The 24,154-nt window shown below is 39.0% G+C and overlaps 4 protein-coding genes across 5 annotated transcripts; 3 read left to right on the forward strand and 1 right to left on the reverse strand.

The window, feature by feature from the left end:
• Positions 1-1,192: 1,192 nt before the first annotated feature.
• On the reverse strand, positions 1,193-5,775 carry LOC135671798 (uncharacterized). 2 transcript variants are annotated; one of them, XM_065180013.1, is made up of 7 exons: positions 5,589-5,775; positions 5,093-5,445; positions 4,725-4,844; positions 4,559-4,612; positions 4,232-4,395; positions 2,991-3,167; positions 1,193-2,904 (listed from the first exon to the last, which is right to left on the reverse strand). In XM_065180013.1, the coding sequence occupies exons 1-7, from the start codon at positions 5,596-5,598 to the stop codon at positions 2,700-2,702; spliced, it is 1,083 nt and encodes a 360-aa protein (XP_065036085.1). In that variant the 5' UTR covers positions 5,599-5,775; the 3' UTR covers positions 1,193-2,699. The 2 variants fall into 2 exon arrangements, with proteins under 2 accessions (XP_065036085.1, XP_065036084.1); XM_065180012.1 differs by having other exon boundaries at positions 5,093-5,775.
• Positions 5,776-7,655: 1,880 nt separating this feature from the next.
• On the forward strand, positions 7,656-11,721 carry LOC103982384 (alpha-galactosidase). Its single transcript, XM_009399305.3, has 16 exons — positions 7,656-7,672; positions 7,761-7,952; positions 8,171-8,229; positions 8,584-8,640; positions 8,755-8,789; positions 9,483-9,586; positions 9,864-9,939; positions 10,033-10,091; positions 10,202-10,267; positions 10,368-10,451; positions 10,542-10,606; positions 10,692-10,774; positions 10,842-10,932; positions 11,010-11,059; positions 11,201-11,341; positions 11,424-11,721. Exons 2-16 carry the CDS (start codon positions 7,789-7,791, stop codon positions 11,508-11,510), a joined length of 1,221 nt encoding a protein of 406 aa, XP_009397580.2. The 5' UTR covers positions 7,656-7,672; positions 7,761-7,788; the 3' UTR covers positions 11,511-11,721.
• Positions 11,722-14,495: 2,774 nt separating this feature from the next.
• On the forward strand, positions 14,496-15,638 carry LOC103982383 (cytosolic sulfotransferase 8-like). The gene has a single exon (XM_009399303.3). The coding sequence runs from the start codon at positions 14,574-14,576 to the stop codon at positions 15,585-15,587; it is 1,014 nt and encodes a 337-aa protein (XP_009397578.2). The 5' UTR covers positions 14,496-14,573; the 3' UTR covers positions 15,588-15,638.
• A 4,743-nt stretch (positions 15,639-20,381) lies between these two features.
• Positions 20,382-21,555, forward strand: LOC135672664 (cytosolic sulfotransferase 8-like). Its single transcript, XM_065181163.1, has one exon. It carries the CDS (start codon positions 20,450-20,452, stop codon positions 21,461-21,463), a length of 1,014 nt encoding a protein of 337 aa, XP_065037235.1. The 5' UTR covers positions 20,382-20,449; the 3' UTR covers positions 21,464-21,555.
• The last annotated feature ends 2,599 nt before the right edge of the window (positions 21,556-24,154 follow it).

Consider the following 24,154-nt stretch of genomic DNA (forward strand, 5'->3'; position numbering starts at 1 on the left):
GTTTAGCCAATTCCCCACGACACCTGTGTTGGTGTTCGATAGAAAGTTTCCTTTCGATCAGCAGAATTGCATTGTGTGGGTAAAACAAAATTCGATCTTTTAGCTAAATGGCAACATATCGAATTGAGATATCCGAGTAAGTGATCAGAAGTCCACTGTTTGTTTGTGTGTCAGAAGTTTGGAAGACGCATAAGTCAAAATAGGCTGTCTTTTTGTGCTGCTCTTTTTTGTCAAAGCATGCTTGTCTTTTGGTAAGACTCTGTTTCCTCATTGAAAACTTTGTCTTTTGGTGGCAGTCTTCTTCAATTAAAGCCTGTCAATTGATCGAACGAGCTGAGGATCTACAGCCATATGAATGGAGTGAACCAATTCGACTTAGGTATATAGATGGACGGAAAAGCAAGAAATATACATGAGACAGATTAAAACAACAGAATGATCTAATGATATTATTAATATCTAACTATTGTCATTGATTTGATATACTTTCGAGTGATTGCATTTTAGCTCAAATCAAGTAGCAGCACACACTTGACCTTCTCATTCATCCAACCAGGAAACACAGCCATCAAAAAGCCAGCTCTAAGCACAAAGAAGAAGCTCTTAAGCCTCCAGAAAACATTGCACTTGAGTCTACAAGTTCTCCTTGATGCTTGTATCCTTTTGAATCCATGCACAAATGCTAACTTTCTTTTCTTATTTCCATACTCTTTTGCTTCTTTATCTTCTCCGAGGTAACACTATTTCTTCATCGTTCTTCTTCGTTCACTGGAGAGGCAATGCTGGAAAAATTGGCGAGGTTTACCGGCAACAGTAATACTCCTCTGTTTCTTCTTTGTTCTCTTTTCCGGATCCAAGGTGCTCAATGAATGCTTCGCTTATGATGCGTTTGAGCTTCCTCAAATACAGTTGTCCTGAAGAGAGAAGAAGCGGCAGACTGGGGGAATCAAAGAAGCCATAATGGCCCCTTCTATATTCCATCTGTCAAGCAGCAGCAGAGCCAGATTTGGTTGCTACAAGAACGTCTCAAGTTTTGTTCTTCTTTGAAAGAAAGATTACATCGTACATTTGTTCTGGAAGAAGAATCGAATAGAACTAAGACATCTCCTTATGAACACCAAAAACAGTAACAGCATGAGTGTTCAAAAAGAGCATTCATCCAATGAAGCAGAAGTGAACGAGGTGAAATATATAAACGAAAGATGATTATCTACTAAAACATCAACATTGATGAGCTGCCATGATATATTTCTTCACCTCTGCTTCCCTACATTCCAACGCAGCTACAAAGAAGCCAGAAACACCCATTACTCCAGAGATATGTCGCTGTACATCTCTCAGAACAATAAAGAGAAACTAGGAGCTACAGCGAGAGGAAGCCAGAGCAGCCATCATCGAAGTTGAGCGCATAGCTGAAGGGATCATAATGGAAGCTGAAACGCTGCTTGCTCTCTCTTGCTCTTCCCAGCTGCCTCCTTATTCCGGCTCTGAGCCTCCAGTAGAGGCTTCTAAACCTCCCTTTCCCTCCTCCTGTGGCCGTCCCAGCCTCTCCTGCGGCTGCCATCACCACTCCACCTCACAGAGAGCAAATGGAATAAGATTCCCAAACCTTCGAGGGACGCAAGATAGCACCGCACCTGACAAGGAGCAGGCGACCTCTAGTCCATCCTTAGGAGGGAGAGGTGAGATAGAATGAGACTTGTTGGGTTAACTCTGAGGCTATAGTGGACGTTACAGAGCTTTATAGGACGGACAAAGATTGGGGGAGTGCTACTTTTGATTCCTCTTTCACTTTGTTTATGCTCCTATGTTCACAATATTATGGTATGTGGCAAGTTTTGGCCATCACATGGGCAAAGGGAGGTCAGAGCTGCATGCCTTGTAGCTTGCTACTGCTTCCTTCATATTTAATGCTAGCATGTCCATCTAATTAAACAACAGAAAATCCAAGAAAATTCTGAGAATAATTGATGGATGTATGATCCAGTTCAAACTATTGTCGTACAGAGATGCAAGTGGAATGTGGAGCCCTGATGAGGAGATATCTCATCTTTCTTTAAAGCTCCCAGCAGTACTGGATTGAGAAACTGGGGGAGGTTGATTCAGTCACTCTTTAGGGGGCTACTTTGTCTCCGGGTCCCAGAATTCAATCACTAGCAACCATGGTCTAGACCTGACAATGGTTCCGAAACCACCGATGGATCGGTTCATTAGCAAAGAAATGCTCAAGTTGAATCTACTTCACTCGACCTTAACCTTCACTGTCCTCTGTTCACTTTGTTCTCGACTCTCTCTTCCAGTTCAATTAACTCGAGATTGCTATCAGAAGAATTCTGTCTCCAGCCATGTGAAGTCCACACTCCACTGTCAGAAGACAACAATCTGAGACGAGAAGAGGCCATGAAACCTTTTCAGAGTTTTGGGAGACAAGTATGGAGGGCTTTATGAAGAGTCCTTTTTAGTCTAAGATTCCTTCTTTCTTTATTTCCAAATAGGAGCAATTCAAATAGTTCCTTCAAATGTCTTAATATTCTACCGAGGTTGTGAAAGGAACTCCACCCACAGTTAGCCCCATGAGGCGATGTTTCCTCTCAACAGAGACAACCAAGTGTGTATCTCTTCATCACTGGAACATATTATACTCCAGAGATCATAATAAGAGGGTCAAGAATAAATAATCGAAGACAAAGTGACCTGGGCTACCTTGCGTAGAATCTGGCGACCCATGGTGCAAGATCAGTATTTTCTGGATCTCTTTTGATTTTGGAGTAGTAATCAGACCAGTATGAAGGTGATAATCTATCAGTGAATCCCTTATCGTAGATGCAAAATGGCAACCAGTCTTCACCACCATACATCCTCCTCTTCCTTTCCCTGGGATAAGCTAAAGGTGATTGAACATACCTGCAATGTAAAGATAAGTTGATTCTTTTCAAGTACTTGTCTGTCGGGAGCATGAGAGAGCCGTGCCTGTATGGAGTTATAGATACCTGACACCATCAAGTACGGCATCCCAGCAGAAGTGTGTATGGCCAAAAATATGGCACGGTGATCTGCCTATATTCTCTCCATGTATAGACCTTATTCTGACCTCCAAAAAATCAGAGCCTATTATCTTTGGAAGGTTTGGGTAGAAAAGCATCCTCTTCTCCGGGCATAAATCTTGCCTGTTGCAATAATTGTTTCGAGTTACAACAATATATGCATCAAAGAGAGTTAAGGTGCATTCTTAAGATCTTAATTTTGAAGTTCACATTCAGGGATAGTTGGTGGTTTATTACCTTCTTTATTTTTACGCGAGGTTAAACTTTTGGCATCCTGATTCAATTGGATCAAATGGCTAAAATTTGTAAGGCATGTATTCTATGTCGAAATGTGTCTATTTTTGTCTTCCTATATGCCCTTATAACATAAAGTAGGAAGCTACCTGTGTTGTTTCTGCAATTTGTCAGCCTAAACTATGCAACCAGTTAGGCACATAATGCACCTCTTCAATTCACTGTCTAGACTTCCTATAACACACTCTCCTGCCAAAAACCCTCTTGTGAGAGTGTAAGTCAGATTGGCAGCCAGTCACACAAGGTTTCTTATGGATTAAACTTTGAATCACAAAGCAGATCAAGGATGAGAAAACATTGTGAATAATCAGGACTGATTTAGCAAAAATAAAATAACAACAGAGCCAAATAACACTATTGCAGTCCATATTTAAGTGTAAATATGTATATTTGCAAGCAGATATATGAAAAAAATGGTCTGCTAACTTTTTCACATTTTTCCCTAGGTAAGATAAATCAAAATAACATAATGAATGCATACTGATGATAAGTATATCTGAACAATCAAATCATAAACACATAAATCAAATAACTCTAAGATGCCATCCAAGAAAGAATACCATGCTCAAAATGAATGCTAGATGTCTAAGGGGTCATTTGGTCGCTCACATTTGGAAATTATGCAATCCAAATGCAGGCATTACATCAAAATGAGAGAATTTGGTTACTTGTACTATTGCAAATTACATGCAGTTTCAACACAGATCTTGTAACTTGCACTCCTGACATATGGTTGAACTGCAGGGTTTTCGTTACCAGTACTCATAAATGTGGCAAGCAAACAAACCCTAAGTGCCCATTCCTGGCAACTATAATCATGCATTATCATTTTTGTTACCTTCATACTGGTGTTTGGAAAAATAAAGGACCTACACATTTAAAGTGCAAATTACCTTGGAACAAAATGAGAGAATGTTATCAAATGACAACTAGTCTTTCGTATCTCTTCGAACAAATTATGGTTCTTCTCATTCATAATATCAAAGAAGTGAGCAAGGGCAACATCACCATTTGCTAGTTGTAAAGGCCACTTGCATGAGTGAAAATCCTTGCATGCCTGGTCGTATATATAGGAAACAAGGATCATGATATAGACAAGATAACTAATTGTTTAAGAAACTGCAACAACATTGACAAACCATCTCAAGTGACACAGAGGATAGTTCGTCACCAAAAGCAATTTGGTTAAGAATTATCAAGTCAGTCATTTATGATCTTACCATCTCAAGTGATGGAATTCGAATGCCACTTATATCTTTCTCTGTGTCAAAACTCTGCAACAGAATATACTACAGTATAAGAAAATTCGAATGCATAAGTTTGACACAACTGACTGTAAAAAAGCCACAAGAAAACATTGTTTCATCAATGAGAACGATCAACTACCTTGTGATACCATGAAAACAAAGGAATGATACCCACATCCCCCACAATTCTTGGAGAGGTTTCTATTCCTAGTTTGCTGCATGCATCAAGCAAAGCGTTCAGCTTCTCCACAGAGTCCATCTGAAACGAGAATTCTAGCTGTCTCAGTTAGTTGATCTGGCAACCAGGAAAATCACAAACTTGTACACCTCCCGAGTAGCCATGTCTCAGATTGATTAAAGATCCATGGTATCAGTTCAGAAAAAGGCAACAGAATGTTTTTGTCAACTCTTGATGCAGAAATGCAATTGTCCCCTAAGTGGAGAAATAACTTGAGCAAGTCAAAAGCTTTATCAACATTATCAAACATAAAATCAAGAAAACCTTACAAAATTTCCACCTTCTCTTCGACACCAGAGATCATGGTTTCCTGGCACATAGAAAACACTGTCAAACCTCTGCTTCAACTCAGCCATGGTGAACACGAAGTTCTTATATGTCTCCGACACGTCTCCAGCGACAATAAGAACATCCTTCTTGTACCAAACGGTTGAAAGGCGGCTCACCCACTCCATGTTCTCTTTATAGTCCGTGTGCAAGTCCGATAAAACAAAGACTCTCATGTCACCTGAGTCACACGGACCACGAAACAAACGGTTCGCGGGCAACTTCTGTTGCCTCTCACCGCAAGCTATCTTCGTGCTTCTACCGCATCTTGTGGAAGCCAAACGATCGAATCCATCTGCGGAACAATTCGTGTGGCGCATTACTCCCGATAAACAAGGCAAAGAACTCACCACGACGACAGCCATTTCAGAAGAAGTTGATCAATTGGTCAATAAATGGAACCGCAAATCTTCGAGGCAAAGAAGTTGATCTACTCACTTCGGAGCATCAATCAGACGGTGTGACAACCAAAAGGGGATACCACAAACCATAGTAGAGATCAGAATTTACGAAAGGTGGGTTCTTTTGATGTGTTCCTCCAAGAAGGAAGTGGGCATTGACCTGCTATCAACTAACGGCTAAGTCAAAGATCACCAAAAGTTCCAAACGGAGTCACGCAGTTACCAAACCAAAAATAACTTGAAAATATGGAATCATGTGATCAAAAATCCTAAATTTTAAAATAATAATATCAAATTTATTAAGTCAATTTTTTATTATCGAAGTTTGATGCTGATTCGAAGCCAACGGTGATCATCTAACGCACTTACAAAACTATTATGAACATCGATTACGAAGAAAATGATACATTAAACCTGAGATATAATAACGTCCATCCTATTCAATCAAAGCATCGATTATATGTCGATAAGGTATTAATGACATAGTAATAAAGTATCGTGACGATAAGGTGTCAATCATACGACACTAACCACATGATGCTTAGTTGTGAATACTAACTATAGATGTCCTCACGTATTTATTCCTATATCATTATTATATATTCATTTGATTTAATTAGGGAACGACATAATCAATCATATATTTGTGTAAGTTTTTACAATGGAGTTAATAATTACATCGTGTGGATTTTCTAATTTCTAGTAATTTGGTAGCCTTAGCTTCACTTGTAGCGTTCCATCGTATTAGGGATTGGTGAAGCCTACTTCTCCGTAATCGAACTAATACTAAATGCAATTGAATGCAACGATCCATTATATTTATGATCAACCCAACCAACTTCATAAACGACAGGAATATTATTGCAGCTACAACGAAGGAATTGCACAATGAAATCTTGGAAAGCGAATGGTCACAACTTGTAATCATGTCCTCAAACCAAAAGCAAGATCATAACATGGCATGTCCTCAGCTAACCCCACAGTTAGCTTGTTCACATCCAAGTTGTTAGAACGAACATGCTCCGATATCACATCAAAACAAATGGGTTGGTGGAGAAATCACATCCTAATGGATCCTAAATTTCGTAATTACATTTGTTTAAGACTAAATAGATAACATTCGGTAATCATATTTGTTTAAAATAGACATATTTAGAAATTATTGTGTATGGAAAAAAAATCATCTTTTATATGGATATAAATGTACTTTTACATATGCTTATTCTAATAAAAGAAATCCTCCATTTCCATCAACATATATATCTACGTTTTTCAAGATTATATATATATATATATATATGTGTGTATGTGCACGTACAGGCGCATGCGATAATGATAATAATAATAACATACGCACGATAATGATAATAATAATTATTATAATAGTGCATAATAGTGTAAACAAGGTGACTAGTGGTGTTACAATAAATGATAATAATAATAATAATAAATATCTATCATTATAATAGCAGTGGTTACAATAGTAACATCCATGATGATGACATATATTAACAAAAGTGATAGTGATAATTATCATGGTAATGAGAAAATGATAATAATGATGGTGTAGAAAAGTATGTTAGATGTCAATTAAATAAATAATGATAGGAGAAATCTTTGAATAGATCGATCACCAAACGAGTATCCGAGTCGTCTTCGACCAAGTCGTCTTCGACGATAACAAAGCTTGAATTAGGTCAGAGTGATCCGATAATTATCTACACCAACTCCACATCAATTATATATAATCATATTTAACTCCACTTTCATATGAATACTTCAAAAGAAACCGTAACGTACGTTACACACAATTCCAGGAGCTAAATGGAACCGTGACGAGATAGCGTCACTCGCCTCGAAGAGCCCACGTTGTCGTGCGTCGCCACACCCGTCCAGGGCCCCACGTGTCGGGTCATGCTGGGACCAAACACAGGGAACAGATCACGGGCGAAGCGCATACACCCACGTTTCCCATGCACCCGTGCCGCATGAAGGTGTTTGGTGTTTGATGTTTGGTCCGAGGAGTGCCGCGGCGCCGGCGGCAGCGTGCAAGCAAGCAACGGTGTTACACGGCGGGGAGTTTATCTAAAGATTGGGAGTCCGCGGGGGACTGGCGCGAGGGTAAGTGGGTTCCACTCTTCTACTTTCCCCCTCTCCCTCCCTCTGCGAAACATACCTACCGCTTTTGGATCAACACTATATATAATAGGGTGTGTGGCTTCGGTTGGGAGTTGAGGATGGCTCGAGTTGCAGGTGAAGCAACATTGACGTCTCTCCTACTCCTCCTCCTCTTGCTACCGACGGCAGCAACCGGAGACAGAGTCACCAAAGGTTGGGAATCGGCGGTGGAGACGAGGAGAAGCGTGTTGGACAATGGCCTCGGCACGACTCCTCCCATGGGGTACATATTTCCTCCTCCGCTTCCGATCGTGTTTTCTTCCTCTTTCTTGTCGATGAGTATTAGTTTTCATTCATCTTCTTTGTTCTCTGTATGTTAGCCTTGTTATCTATTCCTCAGACTGCAAGGACCCCATCTTTGCTCCTGCTCTATGCTTCAAGCATCCAATTATGTTGGTAGACGTATCTAATTGATGATATTAATCTCACCAAATGGATCAGGTGGAATAGCTGGAACCATTTCCACTGCGACATCAACGAGCAGCTCATCAGAGAAACAGGTAGGACTCATCTCTCTCTCTCTCTCTCTCTCTGCTCTGGGAGATCTAGGCTTTGTTCATGCCGCTGCTATACCCACTCCACCTAACCCACGATGTGATGTAAAGCTACGCAATAAGTCCAGTTTGCCGTCCGTAAAGGATTTGCATGAAAGCGAAGTCTTCGATTTCTTGAGTCAACACGTGACTCACGTCGGCCACGAATCAATACAAAGGAATACTGAGAGATCGCCATGGACGGAAGATGACCAACTTGCGTTGCGGTCTATCTGACAATCAAAGGAAACCTTAGAAGAAGACAAAATTATTTTCACTTACATCGGAAGCTTTGTTGACTATGTGTGACATCTTATGCAGCGGATGCGCTGGTGTCCACCGGACTTGCCGAACTGGGTTATCAATACGTCAACATAGGTGTTCTTCTCTATCTATAACCTTCTTGTTCTTAGTGACTGATTCAGTAGATCCATGTAAATACCACTAATTACTGTGGTTTGTTGCTGTAATTTCTGGATTCACTGCTGACAGACGACTGCTGGGGAGAAAACTACCGGGACTCTCAGGTGAGAATTTATGTCAAACGTTGTCTTCTCCTTTCTACTGCGCCAGGGATTTTGTTGGATGCAAGCGGCGGTTTGCTCCCAACACCATCAGACCATGAATTCTAGGCATGACAAAAGTTATACGTGGCTATGAACTGGTTCTTTGCCCATGTCAGTACTTGAGTAGAAAACTTGGAGATTTGTATGACGCAGCTATTTCATGTCTGTTCTGCTTCAACGCATGCAGGTGCATCGAAACATTGTCATCTCGTGCTTCTTCTTCCTGACACTCCAAAGTTCTTACCAACTCACAGCTGTTTTTGCTTGTTTTCATCGCTCGCCTGTGGCTGTTTGACTTATCTACACTCAAATAAAATTTCTTTGGCCCAAGATTATGATTTTTAAGTATTTTACATTTTTTATTTGCATAGTTTAACTTCAACCATAACCAAATTTGAGTGTCTGATAAGAAGTTTAGAAGTATGTATGGAAAACAGTATATATATATATGAAAAAACAACAGTTTACCAGGTAATGTGTAAGAAAAGTTTTTGGTTCATATAAATTCTTATTATTTTTGTTATGTATTCGCTATATAATAGATGAACTGATCTATTGTCTCATATGGTTTACGAGATCCGAGTGGTATAAACTGATCCGTGTTGAGATATTACAGAACTGTCAATTCCTTTTTCTATTCCATGATGATTTCAGGGCAATTTAGTTGCGAAGCAGTCAACATTCCCCTCTGGGATAAACTCTCTTGCAGATTACGTGCATGGAAATGGACTTAAGCTTGGAATCTACAGTGATGCAGGGTACTAATTTTCATGTTGTTCATTCCATGACTCCACTTTCTGTGATTACCAGTGTTGGATTTGACAATCTGCAAGTTAAACTAACATTGAATTAAACAAGTAGCCACTTGAGACATCATAAAACTCGATTCTAGTGTAGCTGCCCCAAAATTCTACATAGAATTTAGCTGATTAGCCACTCAGGTCTTGTGAATCCACCAGTTCCTTTGAGCACTTGTGGTCTTCTAGGATAAGTAGTGCTGGCAAACTAATTGTGACCTCAAACAAAACATTTCAGGACACAGACATGCAGCAAGACAATGCCTGGGTCACTGGGATATGAAGATCAAGATGCTCAAACATTTGCCTCTTGGGTATGCAAGATCTGTTTGAATGTTAAGATACTACTCTGTCATGCCTCAGTTGTTTGGTCTGTCTTCATTCTTCTATTGTGGCTTCTACTTCAGGGTGTTGATTACTTGAAGTATGACAACTGCAACAACCCTGGTACCAGCCCAAGAGAAAGGTTAGCTATGTGGTCGATGTCAAGAAGCACAGACGTTTAAATGCCAATTTAGCGGACTCCAGCCATGGCTTAAGAACTGATGTCTGAGCTGCTTTTTGTTGCCGACATAGGTACTCTAAGATGAGCAGTGCTCTTCAGAATTCAGGAAGGGACATCTTCTTCTCTCTCTGTGAATGGTGAGTTTGCAGAAAGAGAATCTGACATTAAGCTTGTGTTAGAGTCATCATCATATACATGGAGAAATCTGACATGCTCTGGAAAAAAACTGTATCACAGGGGAGCAGATGACCCAGCAACTTGGGCGAGCGGTATAGGCCACAGTTGGAGAACAACAGGAGACATCTTCGACAGTTGGGACAGGTTGAAATGAACACGTACATGAACTGTTTCATAAGATACATTAGATTCCTCCAAACCTCACTTAGAAACTGATGTTTCACATGGTGTCAGCATGACATCCCGTGCTGATGAGAATGACAAATGGGCATCTTATGCAAAGCCTGGAGGCTGGAATGGTACTCGATGACACTGTTCCATTAGACTTCTCCTTCCACCTTGTCGACAGTATCGATTACCATAACATGATTCTAAATCATATAGATCCCGACATGCTCGAAGTAGGGAATGGTGGGATGACGACAGAGGAGTACCGATCGCATTTTAGTATATGGGCGTTGGCAAAGGTATTCAACTGTAACCACATCTTGATTGCACTACCAGAGAAATACTAATGCCGCTGCAACTCTTTAGGCTCCTTTGTTGATCGGATGTGATGTAAGATCTATTAGCGAAGATGCATTAGAGATACTGAGCAACTCCGAGGTCATTGCTGTTAATCAAGGTATCAATTTCAAGTTATCTTCACGTTTCACAGATAACATAAGAAGAACGTAAACAAGATGTGGTTTCTGTCAACAGATTCACTTGGAGTTCAAGGGAAGAAGGTAGTGTGGGGAGGCGGTACAGAGGTCTGGTCCCTTCGATATCTTAAACATCTTCTCTTTGAAGCTTAGACAGTCACATCTATCATAGTTGAGAATTGATAGGATGTGTCAACCGTCTTCATCATTCTGTCTCAACAACCTTGCAATTGCTGTCGGCTCGTGTAGGTTTGGGCAGGCCCGCTCAGTGGAGGGACGGTGGCCGTGGTCCTCTGGAACCGCGGAAGTTCACCGGCGACGATCACCGCCGAATGGTCCGATATAGGCCTCTCGTCGTCGACCGTCGTCAATGCTCGTGATCTTTGGGCGGTAAGCGTCCGAGACGAATCCATTTCCTTCTCTACGATAGATTCATGTTCTTACTGTCTTCGACTTCAAATCCATGTTTCAGCATTCGGATACTGCATCAGTTCAAGGGGAGCTGACCGCTACGGTGGATTCTCATGCTTGCAAGATGTACGTTCTGACGCCGCAGTAGGCCGCTCTGCTTTCACCAAACATGGAGAGACAATTATAGCAGATCTGAAGAGAATTTTGAACACATTGGAGAGACAATGCTACTTCTACATGTGATCCACGATGTAATGCATGTTCCTGTAATTTGATATGTCATTCCATTAGTATACTAGGAGACTACACAATTATCGGATGATTAATGGCGAGAGAGACGGAAAACAATATCAGATGTCTGTGCTGCTAGCACACAAATGGCTGGCTGAAAGTGATTTAGACTCCAACTCATTGCAAAGCACCATCCATAATGCATGCTCGACTGATGACCGAACCACATTTGGTCTTAACAATAACAATGATGTCTTGATCTTAACAATAACTGATGTATATAGATCATCATCTTTCGTTGTGAAACCAATGATGTATATAGCACCTTTGAGCACTCCATAAGTGACAAAGTAAAAGAAACAGGACTGATGTGACTTGAATCCTGGACCAAATGACCAAACTAAATTTGACAGTGGAAATCTCAACTACTGCTAAATCTCATTCATGACGACTCATACCGAAAGATTTCATCTTTCAAACAACTCTTGAAAACTAATCCAGAAGGCTTTCCAGATTCCTGTAGTATATATAATATTTGAAAAGAGACACCAACCAAATTGGTGTGAAGAAATGGCTTGACAGGAAAGCAATGTGCTAACTGGAAGCATCGATAAAAACATGTGTCCTTCGTAATAAAAACATTAAAAATCTAGGACCACTTAAAAGTAGATATATCTTAAATAGGTGACAAAATCAATGTTAGAATGGAACCCAAACAATATAAATATAACTAAGAAGCAATTGTCCTCGATGAAAACTTTATTTGGACAAGCGAATAGGGTGAACCATCACCAATATAACTCCACAAGACACGCTTAAAAAAGACACCTTAGTCAGGAGATCGAAGAGGTTTTTCCTAACTTGCCAAGTGAAGAAAGGCATGCGAACTGAAATGTTTACAGCCTTGGAGGAAGATTTTGATTTACCAAGTATTTACTGCAAGAAGATAATATATTTCCAAGAGCTGGTTTGCTGTTAATGAGGAATTCGTGCACTTCTTCGTCTAATAAATAAGAATGCATATAAGCATAATAAACAACTATGCTATCTAATACCAAAACTTCAAAACGGGATAAGATTACATAAACCAAATGGCAAGGGAAGAGGAAATATCTTCTTTTAGTTTCACAAACTTCAACTACTATAAAACCAACCAACTTGTCTCATCAACAGTTTAAATGTCAACGTCTTGGAGGCACCTAAGTATTATCACACCATTCTAAACTCGCCTTCAACATTTTCCACATGGCATTTCTGACCACTTCCGATTCCAGATTTCGTTTACACTATCTAACTTTTCTTACATACAATAAAATCCAAATAAACTATTATGTAACACCGGCTACGTCAGGGCAAGCATACACCAATTTATTTTCTTGAAAGCAACATGCATGCCACTGTCTACAAATTACAACTACCTAATGGTCATGTTATAATATATTTATATGTATTAATGTGTGAGGAGACATTGAAAAAGATGACAAAAAGAATAGTCCTGCAGCTTAAGCTTTTTGGGTTGAATTGGTATATGACTTAATATATATTAATCTTAACTAATTTAACTTACATTCATTGTTAAGTTGAAGGAAAAAAGATGATAAAAAGGTGAATAGTAAAAAAAAAAAGAGAGAGAGAGAGAGATTAAGAAAAGTTTTAAATAACTAAAAAACGATAAAGAGTTTTGAGTCAAGATGAGCTTCGTAACTAGAGTCAAGCCTATAGTACTAACAAAGTTAGCTAAACCAAATAGTCAAACTTGTCGGTGGGGATAAAGTTAGTCACACCATTGATCAATGATTGTAGATAAAATTAACTATGTCACATGCTCTTACTTGTAAGGGGGAGACAATTGAGCCACATGAATAGGAAGAGAATGTTTCAAGATATTCATGTGTAAGTAGAGATTAAAAAAAAACTAAAAAAATAATCTCACATCAGTAAATATCAAGAGAGTCACATGATATATGTTTAATTCTAACCTATAAATCATTTAAGTTTTTGGATTGAATTGGTGTGATGATTATTTCTATTTTTCACTATGATTATTATTTAAAATCTTATTTTAAAAAAATTAATATCTCAAAACTATCCTTTCAGGATATAAATATCTTTCGTCTCTTCTTCTACCTCCAAGGATAGTGAGCTGGGAGTGCAATAATCAATGGGACACACAAGATGAGAGACGACACACAACAATAAATATGACCCGTGGACATTAATCGACGATAGATGACAAGCTCGAGTTGTGGGTAACGATCGACAGTAGGAAATATGAGGGAGTGACGACGTTGACAGGATGCACCGGGAATATAGGTATGGAAAAAAATAAGCTAATTACATAGTATAATCTATAATTAGCTCAGATATTATGTTATCTTTTATAATAAAAAATATTTTATTTATGATAAAAAAAATTGATAGCAACTGTGAGGATGATAAAAAAATATAATATTTTCTTTATTATTTTTAGATTTCTCCTTACATACAATTATTATTTTTAGATTTCTCCTCACATGTTTAATGGATAAGACCAATCCATCATTTTTTTCTGGCTCCAAACCCTCATTCAAATTACCTAATATCAAAAATATATATCATGAGTTGGTCTTATATATAGTTTGATTCTCATATATGTTTGGCAAAGATTTAGGGACTAAATTAACATGATTTTCTCTCAGTTACTGGAAGGCGCACTTGGAAAGGCCAAAGAAGATATTGTTTGTGAAGTACAAGAGGCTGCAACATGACATGTTGCTATGTTAATGACAATAATGGATGGAGAGCTTCGTTCCCATGCACATGTATAATGGATAAGACCAACCTATCATTTTTTTTTTGGGTTCCAAATGCTTATTCAAATTACCTATTATCAAAAATATATACCATGAGTTGGGCCTATATATAGTTTGATTTCTCATGTATGTTTGGCTAAGATTTAGGAAATCGTTAGATCAGCCTGAGTGGCCTCATCACGTTTTCCATGGCCGACGCTTACAGATCCCAGCTCGAAGAAGAAGAGGAGGAGGAAGAAGGAGTCCATCACCGGACCTATCAACAATACACACAACTCGTGTCGGCACTACCAAGAGTAGACTCCGGCAATGGCAGACCAATCTTCTGCTACGACGGCTGGTACTGTTTGTCGTCGGGCATAATAGGCACCATGGTCGCCCAAAAATACTTCAAAGCTCGCCCTACCGACGTACTAGTCGCCACGATCCCCAAGTCTGGCACCACATGGATGAAAGCCCTCGTCTTCTCCACCATAAACCGTGGCTCCTGCGTCGACTCCCAACATGCCTTGGAGTCCTACAATCCCCATGAGTACATCCCCTACCTTGAACTCCAAATCTACACCAACAACCGAGTACCTGACCTAAGCAAGCTGCCAACCCCGCGACTCTTCTCCACACACATCCCCTTCCATTCCCTACCGCCGTCGGTGGTGGACTCCGACTGCAGAGTCGTGTACTTGTGCCGCAACCCCAAGGACAACTTCATATCCTTTTGGCACCACAAAAACTGGGTCAGGACGAAGGCTAACTTAGAGCCATGGACTCTCGAGAAGGCCTTCGACAACTTCTGCAAGGGCTTCTCTTTCTTTGGTCCGTTTTGGGATCATATGCTTGGTTACTGGAAGGCGCACTTGGAAAGGCCACAGAAGATACTATTCGTGAAGTACGAGGAGCTGCTGCAGGACACAGTAGCTCAGCTGAAGCGGCTGGCGGAGTTCCTTGGCTGCCCCTTCTCGGAGGATGAGGAGAAGGAAGGGGTGATCGATGGCATCGTGCGGTTGTGTTCCATGGAGAGCTTAAGCAATTTGAAGGTGAACAGGAGCGGCACGACGGACTTCGGGCAATTGACGGTGGACAACAGCCTCTTCTTCAGACGCGGTGTGGTGGGGGATTGGCTGAATCATCTTACGCCCGAGATGGCCGATCGATTGGATGAGATAACGAAGGAGAAATTTGCTGGTTCTGGTTTGATGTTCTAAGGCACATATCTTGTAAGAATAATATATATTGAAACTTATGTTGGATCTTAATTCAATGAATGATTTGGAAAAGTGCAAGAAATGGATATGGAGGGAGCAAGGTAATTACTATTAGAAATGGTTCACCGGAGTTGAGTCAACTCATAACACACACGCATCAAATCCTTAGAACATCATATCTATATAAGGACTAGAAGAAAAAAAAAAAAAAGTTAGGAGAAACCCTCCCAACAATATCGTCTAATCACATTTTAATTAAACTTTTCTTCTTCTTTTTTTCTGATCGATAAGTATAATCAAAATCTAATTAAATCTATAATATATTTTTATATAATTAAATAAAAGTTTATAATATAACAAATCACTATCTACCATGGCGTCGATGTGTTTCATAACACATCAATTTCTGTGAGGTAATTAGAGTTTGTGCCATATAATATATTCTCTTAAGAAAACAGTCTGTATGGGCAAAGGCAAGAGTTAAGTCAGTCAGTTGGATATCATACATTCTTTGGTGGTTTTGGATCCATAATTTTGGGAATTAGAAGTTGTCTTCGCTCCCTCTTTTGCTTTTGTTTGATTCCGTCAATTTACTGAAACAGATTATTAAAAAATAATAACATTTTCAATTCTAAAAATTATCATTAACAAGTTTATATTAGGGAACAGATTATAAAAGCTGCTTTTATTCCGAATTCCCAAATAATTAATCACATTCGGAATGTCCAACATGGAAAGAAGATTGTTGTGCTATGGAATTAGTTTGGAGAGGACATGGGAGTTGAGAGGGCGATGATGATCGACGAGTGTGAAGGTGGTGTGCTCCTCCCCCCTAGTCCTCGTCTTCTCCACCATAAATCGTGGCTCTTGCGTCGACTCTCGACATGCCTTGAAGTCCATGAGTACATCCCTTTCCTTGAACACCAAATCTACACCAATAATCGAGTACGTGACCTGAGCAAGCTACCACCGCCGCGACTCTTCGCCGCGCACATCCCTTTACAGTCCCTACCGGCGTCGGTGACGGAGTCAGGCTGCAGAGCCGTGTACGTGTTAAGATCAATGATGTCTTGATCCTGTCTAATAATCGGATGCACACGGAACATAGATGGGAGCGAAGACTGATGACCGAACCACATTTGGTCTTAACAATAACAATGATGTCTTGATCTTAACAATAACTGATGTATATAGATCATCATCTTTCACCGTGAAACCAATGATGTATATAGCACCTTTGAGCACTCCATAAGTGACAAAGTAAAAGAAACAGGACTGATGTGACTTGAATCCTGGACCAAATGACCAAACTAAATTTGACAGTGGAAATCTCAACTACTGCTAAATCTCATTCATGACGACTCATACCGAAAGATTTCATCTTTCAAACAACTCTTGAAAACTAATCCAGAAGGCTTTCCAGATTCCTGTAGTATATATAATATTTGAAAAGAGACACCAACCAAATTGCTGTGAAGAAATGGCTTGACAGGAAAGCAATGTGCTAACTGGAAGCATCGATAAAAACATGTGTCCTTGGTAATAAAAACATTAAAAATCTAGGACCACTTAAAAGTAGATATATCTTAAATAGGTGGCAAAGTCAATGTTAGAATGGAACCCAAACAATATAAATATAACTAAGAAGCAATTGTCCTCGATGAAAACTTTATTTGGACAAGCGAATAGGGTGAACCATCACCAATATAACTCCACAAGACACGCTTAAAAAAGACACCATAGTCAGGAGATCGAAGAGGTTTTTCCTAACTTGCCAAGTGAAGAAAGGCATGCGAACTGAAATGTTTACAGCCTTGGAGGAAGATTTTGATTTACCAAGTATTTACTGCAAGAAGATAATATATTTCCAAGAGCTGGTTTGCTGTTAATGAGGAATTCATGCACTTCTTCGTCTAATAAATAAGAATGCATATAAGCATAATAAACAACTACGGTATCTAATACCAAAACTTCAAAACGGGATAAGATTACATAAACCAAATGGCAAGGAAAGAGGAAATATCTTCTTTTAGTTTCACAAACTTCAACTACTATAAAACCAACCAACTTGTCTCATCAACATTTTAAATGTCAACGTCTTGGAGACACCTAAGTATTATCACACCATTCTAAACTCGCCTTCAAACATTTTACACCTGACGTTTCTGACTTGTCTCATCAACATTTAGTTTACACTATCTAACTTTTCTTACATACAATAATTTCCAAATAAACTATTATGTAACACCGGCTAGGTCAGGGCAAGCATACACATCAATTTATTTTCTTGAAAGCAACATGCATGCCACTGTCTACAAATTACAACTACCTAATGGTCATGTTATAATATATTTATATGTATTCATGTGTGAGGAGACATTGAAAAAGATGACAAAAAGAATAGTCCTGCAGCTTAAGCTTTTTGGGTTGAATTGGTATATGACTTAATATATATTAATCTTAACTAATTGAACTTACATTCATTGTTAAGTTGAAGGAAAAAAGATGATAAAAAGGTGAATAGTAAAAAAGAGAGAGAGAGAGAGAGAGAGAGAGATTAGAAAAAAGTTTTAAATAATTAAAAAAAATAAAGAGTTTTGAGTCAAAATTAACTTGAGTCAAGCTTATAGTACTAACAAAGTTAGCTAAACCAAATAGTTAAACTTGCGATGGGGATAAAGTTAGTCACACCTTTGTTAGTTACCAAATAGTCAAACTTGCGGTGGGGATAAAGTTAGTCACACCGATGATTATAGATAAAATTAACTATGTCACATGCCCTTACTTGTAAGGGGAAGACAATTGAGCCACATATGAATAGGAAGAGAATGTTTCAAGATATTCGTGTGTAAGTAGAGATTAAAAAAATACTAAAAAAATAATCTCACATCAGTAAATATCAAGAGAGTCACATGATATATGTTTAATTCTAACCTATAATCTAATCATTTAAGTTTTTGGATTGAATTGGTGTGATGATTATTTCTATGTTTCACTATAAGATTATTATTTAAAATCTTATTTTAAAAAAATTAATATCTCAAAACTATCCTTTCAGAAGTGGATATAAATATCTTTCATCTCTTCTTCTATCTTAAAAGATAGTGAGCTGGGAGTGCAATAATCAATGGGGAACACAAGACGAGAGACGACACACGATAATAGGCATAACCTGTGGACACTAATCGACGATAGATAGCACAAGTTAGGAGGATGGGGAACCGAAAATGGGGGATGGCGATCGATGATAAGCTCAAGTTGTGGATAATGATCGGCGAAATATTAGGGAGTAACGACGATGACAGGATGCACCGGGAATATGGGTATGGAAAAAAAGAAGAAGCTAATTACATAGTATAATCTATAATTAGCTCAGATATTATATTATCTTTTATAATAACAAATATTTTATTTATGATAAAAAAATATAAAAAAATTGATAGCTCCTCACATGCTTAATTGATAATATTTTTTTTATTATTTTTGGATTTCTCCTTACATACAATTTTTTAGTTTTAGATTTCTCCTCAGATGCTTAATGGATAAGACCAATCCATCATTTTTTTCTGGCTCCAAACCCTCATTCAAATTACCTAATATCAAAAATATATATCATGAGTTGGTCTTATATATAGTTTGATTCTCATATATGTTTGGCAAAGATTTAGGGACTAAATTAACATGATTTTCTATCAGTTACTAGAAGGCGCACTTGGAAAGGCCAAAGAAGATATTGTTTGTGAAGTACATGAAGCTGCAACAGGACATGTTGCTATGTTAATCACAATAATGGATGGAGAGCTTAGTTCCCATGCACATGGAAAATGGAAAAGACCAACCCATTATTTTTTTTTTTGGCTCCAAGCAACCATTCAAATTACCTAATATCAAATATATCTCATGAGTTGGGCCTACATAGTTTAATATATGTGAAGTACAAGAGGCTGCAACAGGACATGTTGCTATTTTAATCACAATAATGGATGGAGAGCTTAGTTACCATGCACATGGAAAATGGAAAAGACCAACCCATTATTATTTTTTTGGCTCCAAGCAACCATTCAAATTACCTAATATCAAATATATCTCATGAGTTGGGCCTACATAGTTTAATATATGTGAAGTACAAGAGGCTGCAACAGGACATGTTGCTATTTTAATCACAATAATGGATGGAGAGCTTAGTTCCCATGCACATGGAAAATGGAAAAGACCAACCCATTATTTTTTTTTTTGGCTCCAAGCAACCATTCAAATTACCTAATATCAAATATATCTCATGAGTTGGGCCTACATAGTTTAATATATGTGAAGTACAAGAGGCTGCAACAGGACATGTTGCTATGTTAATCACAATAATGGATGGAGAGCTTAGTTCCCATGCACATGGAAAATGGAAAAGACCAACCCATTATTTTTTTTTTGGCTCCAAGCAACCATTCAAATTACCTAATATCAAATATATCTCATGAGTTGGGCCTACATAGTTTGATATATATATATATATATATATTTGTTTCGCTCAGATTTAGGGCCTACATTATCATGATTTTCTATCAATTACAGTAGGCACAATTGGAACGGCCAAATAAGATATTGTTTGTGAAGTAAGACGAGCCGTAGCAAGACACGTTCCCGTGTTAATGACAATAATGGATGGAGAGCTTCGTTCCCATGCACATGTATAATGGATAAGACCAACCTATCATTTTTTTTTTTGGGTTCCAAATGCTTATTCAAATTACCTAATATCAAAAATATATACCATGAGTTGGGCCTATATATAGTTTGATTTCTCATGTATGTTTGGCTAAGATTTAGGAAATCGTTAGATCAGCCTGAGTGGCCTCATCACGTTTTCCATGGCCGACGCTTACAGATCCCAGCTCGAAGAAGAAGAGGAGGAGGAAGAAGGAGTCCATCACCGGACCTATCAACACTACACACAACTCGTGTCGGCACTACCTAGCGTAGACTCCGGCAATGGCAAACCAATCTTCTGCTACGACGGCTGGTACAGTTTGTCGTCGGGCATAATAGGCACCATGGTCGCCCAAAAATACTTCAAAGCTCGCCCTACCGACGTACTAGTCGCCACGATCCCCAAGTCTGGCACCACATGGATGAAAGCCCTCGTCTTCTCCACCGTAAACCGTGGCTCCTGCGTCGACTCCCAACATGCCTTGGAGTCCTACAATCCCCATGAGTACATCCCCTTCCTTGAACTCCAAATCTACACCAACAACCGAGTACCTGACCTAAGCAAGCTGCCACCCCCGCGACTCTTCTCCACACACATCCCCTTCCATTCCCTACCGCCGTCGGTGGTGGACTCCGACTGCAGAGTCGTGTACTTGTGCCGTAACCCCAAGGACAACTTCATATCCTTTTGGCACCACGAAAACTGGGTCAGGACGAGGGCTAACTTAGAACCATGGACTCTCGAGAAGGCCTTCGACAACTTCTGCAAGGGCTTCTCTTTCTTTGGTCCGTTTTGGGATCATGTGCTTGGTTACTGGAAGGCGCACTTGGAAAGGCCTAAGAAGATATTGTTCGTGAAGTACGAGGAGCTGCTGCAAGACACAGTAGCTCAGCTGAAGCGGCTGGCGGAGTTCCTTGGCTGCCCCTTCTCGGAGGATGAGGAGAAGGAAGGGGTGATCGATGGCATCGTGCGGTTGTGTTCCATGGAGAGCTTAAGCAATTTGAAGGTGAACAGGAGCGGCACGACGGACTTCGGGTGTTGGACGGTGGACAACAGCCTCTTCTTCAGACGCGGTGTGGTGGGGGATTGGCTGGATCATCTCACGCCCGAGATGGCCGATCGATTGGATGAGATGACGAAGGAGAAATTTGCTGGTTCTGGTTTGATGTTCTAAGGCACATATCTTGTAAGAATAATATATATCGAAACTTATGTTGGATCTTAATTCAAGAAATGGATACGGAGGCAGGTAATTACTGTTAGAAATGGTTCATCTGAGTTGAGTCAACTCATAACTCACACGCATCAAATCCTTAGAACATCATATCTATATAAGGACTAGAAAAAAAAAAAAAAAGTTAGGAGAAACCCTCCCAACAATATCGTCTAATCACATTATAATTAAACTTTTCTTCTTCTTTTTTTCTGATCGATAATTATAATCAAAATCTAATTAAATCTATAATATATTTTTATATAATTAAATAAAAGTTTATAATATAACAAATCACTATCTACCATGGCGTCGATGTGTTTCATAACACATCAATTTCTGTGAGGTAATTAGAGTTTGTGCCATATAATATATTCTCTTAAGAAAACAGTCTGTATGGGCAAAGGCAAGAGTTAAGTCAGTCAGTTGGATATCATACATTCTTTGGTGGTTTTGGATCCATAATTTTGGGAATTAGAAGTCGTCTTCGCTCCCTCCTATTGCTTTTGTTTGATTCCGTCAATTTACTGAAACAGATTATTAAAAAATAATAACTTTTTCAATTCTAAAAATTATCATTAACAAGTTTATATTAGGGAACAGATTATAAAAGCTGCTTTTATTCCGAATTCCCAAATAATTAATCCAACATGGAAAGAAGATTGTTGTGCTATGGAATTAGTTTGGAGAGGACATGGGAGTTGAGAGGGCGATGATGATCGACGAGTGTGAAGGTGGTGTGCTCCTCCCCCCTAGTCCTCGTCTTCTCCACCATAAATCGTGGCTCTTGCGTCGACTCTCGACATGCCTTGAAGTCCATGAGTACATCCCTTTCCTTGAACACCAAATCTACACCAATAATCGAGTACGTGACCTGAGCAAGCTACCACCGCCGCGACTCTTCGCCGCGCACATCCCTTTACAGTCCCTACCGGCGTCGGTGACGGAGTCCGGCTGCAGAGCCGTGTACGTGTTAAGATCAATGATGTCTTGATCCTGTCTAATAATCGGATGCACACGGAACATAGATGGGAGATAAATGATGTCTTGAGCCAAGTTAAGTGCCCATGTAACCAATTTCTTCCTTCTTCTTTCTTCCTGCATGTCGATGTTGGGCTGACAGCCCACAGATTAAGCCCATAGTGGATTTGGACAGCCCACAGCTCATACCCCCTCTTAACCTAACCCTAATTAACATTAGAAGGGGTGTGATGGTTACGTTTTGGAGACAAAAAAAAATATAAATAGTGCAGCAACGTGGGAGAAATGAATAGTCACAAGATTAAAAAAAAAAGGAGGAAAACAAGGCAGAAAAGAAAGAGAAAAAAGGGAAAAAGACAAGGATAATGCAGAGAGGTTGTTCTCAATCGTCTAGTAGTGTTCTCATCTTAGGTTAGATCAAATCTACAGTAGACTCTTGCTGTGATTACTTGGGGAGATTTTAGATATTGTAGGCAGTGACGTGATCTTTGTATCCTAGTTATTCTCTTATGATTGTTATTAGGGTTTAGGGCAAGAGATTAAGATTTGTATATTCATTATTCTCATAGTGGATTATCTCTAGTTTGCCCCGTGGTTTTTACCCTTCACATTGAAGGGGTTTTCCACGTATATCTTGGTGTTCTATTTGATTGTAGTTTCATTTAATTCCGCTGCGTATTATGGTCTTCTAGTATTTGTTCATATATAAAAATTATTCATGTTTATATCCCCATCAGGTGGTATCAGAGCAAGAGGTTTTGGTGATTAAAATTTTTGTATTTGAACATGGAGGCCAATAATGTTTCTCGCATGATTAGTTTAAATGGAAACAATTGGATGATATAGAAACCAAGAGAAGATGACCTTTGCAGGGGGATAGTGTAAAACTCGTAACTATGACAAATAATGAGTAGAAGATATTAGATCGAAAAATAATTGAGTTTATTCGACAGTGGCTTGATGATAGTGTCTTTCACCATGTTTCTACTGAAATTTCTACATATTCTCTTTGGAAAAAGTTGGAAAGTCTTTATGAAAGAAAAACAACTGGCAACAAAGCTTTTTTGATCAGAAAACTTGTGAACCTAAAATATAGAGAATGTGCTTCTATTGCTGAACATTTGAATGAAATGTAAAGTATTACTAACCAGTTATCCTCTATGAAAATGTCTCTTGATGATGAGCCAGATGGTGTTGTTACTATGAGTCAAGTAACAAGTAATTTATTGAATGAGGAGTTAGAGAAGAAAGAGTTCGGCAACATCTCAGAATGATTCACAAGCACTTATCTCAAAGAACAGAGGAAGGTCAAAGTCTAGAAGCAGTTCATGCATAGGTAGAAGCAACTCAAGATCAAGAAAAGATATTGTTTACTATAATTGTGGTGAGAAAGAACATTACAAGAACCAATGTAAGCAACCTAAGAAGAGCAAGAAAAAGGAAAAAGAAGTAGAGTCTATATAATCAAAAGATAATATCACAGCTACAATGCAGGGTGGTGATTATTTGATTTTATCTCCTTCTGATGATATTTTTTCTTGTGTGTGTCAGGATCTTGAGTGGGTGATTGACACAAGTGCTTCTTATCGTGCTACACCACAGAGGGAGTTTTTTGCTATATACAAGTCTGGAAATTTTGGTGTTGTCAAGATGAGTAACTATGACACAGCA

Source organism: Musa acuminata, chromosome BXJ1-4 (genome assembly GCF_036884655.1).
Source record: "Musa acuminata AAA Group cultivar baxijiao chromosome BXJ1-4, Cavendish_Baxijiao_AAA, whole genome shotgun sequence".
Lineage (NCBI taxonomy): Eukaryota > Viridiplantae > Streptophyta > Magnoliopsida > Zingiberales > Musaceae > Musa > Musa acuminata.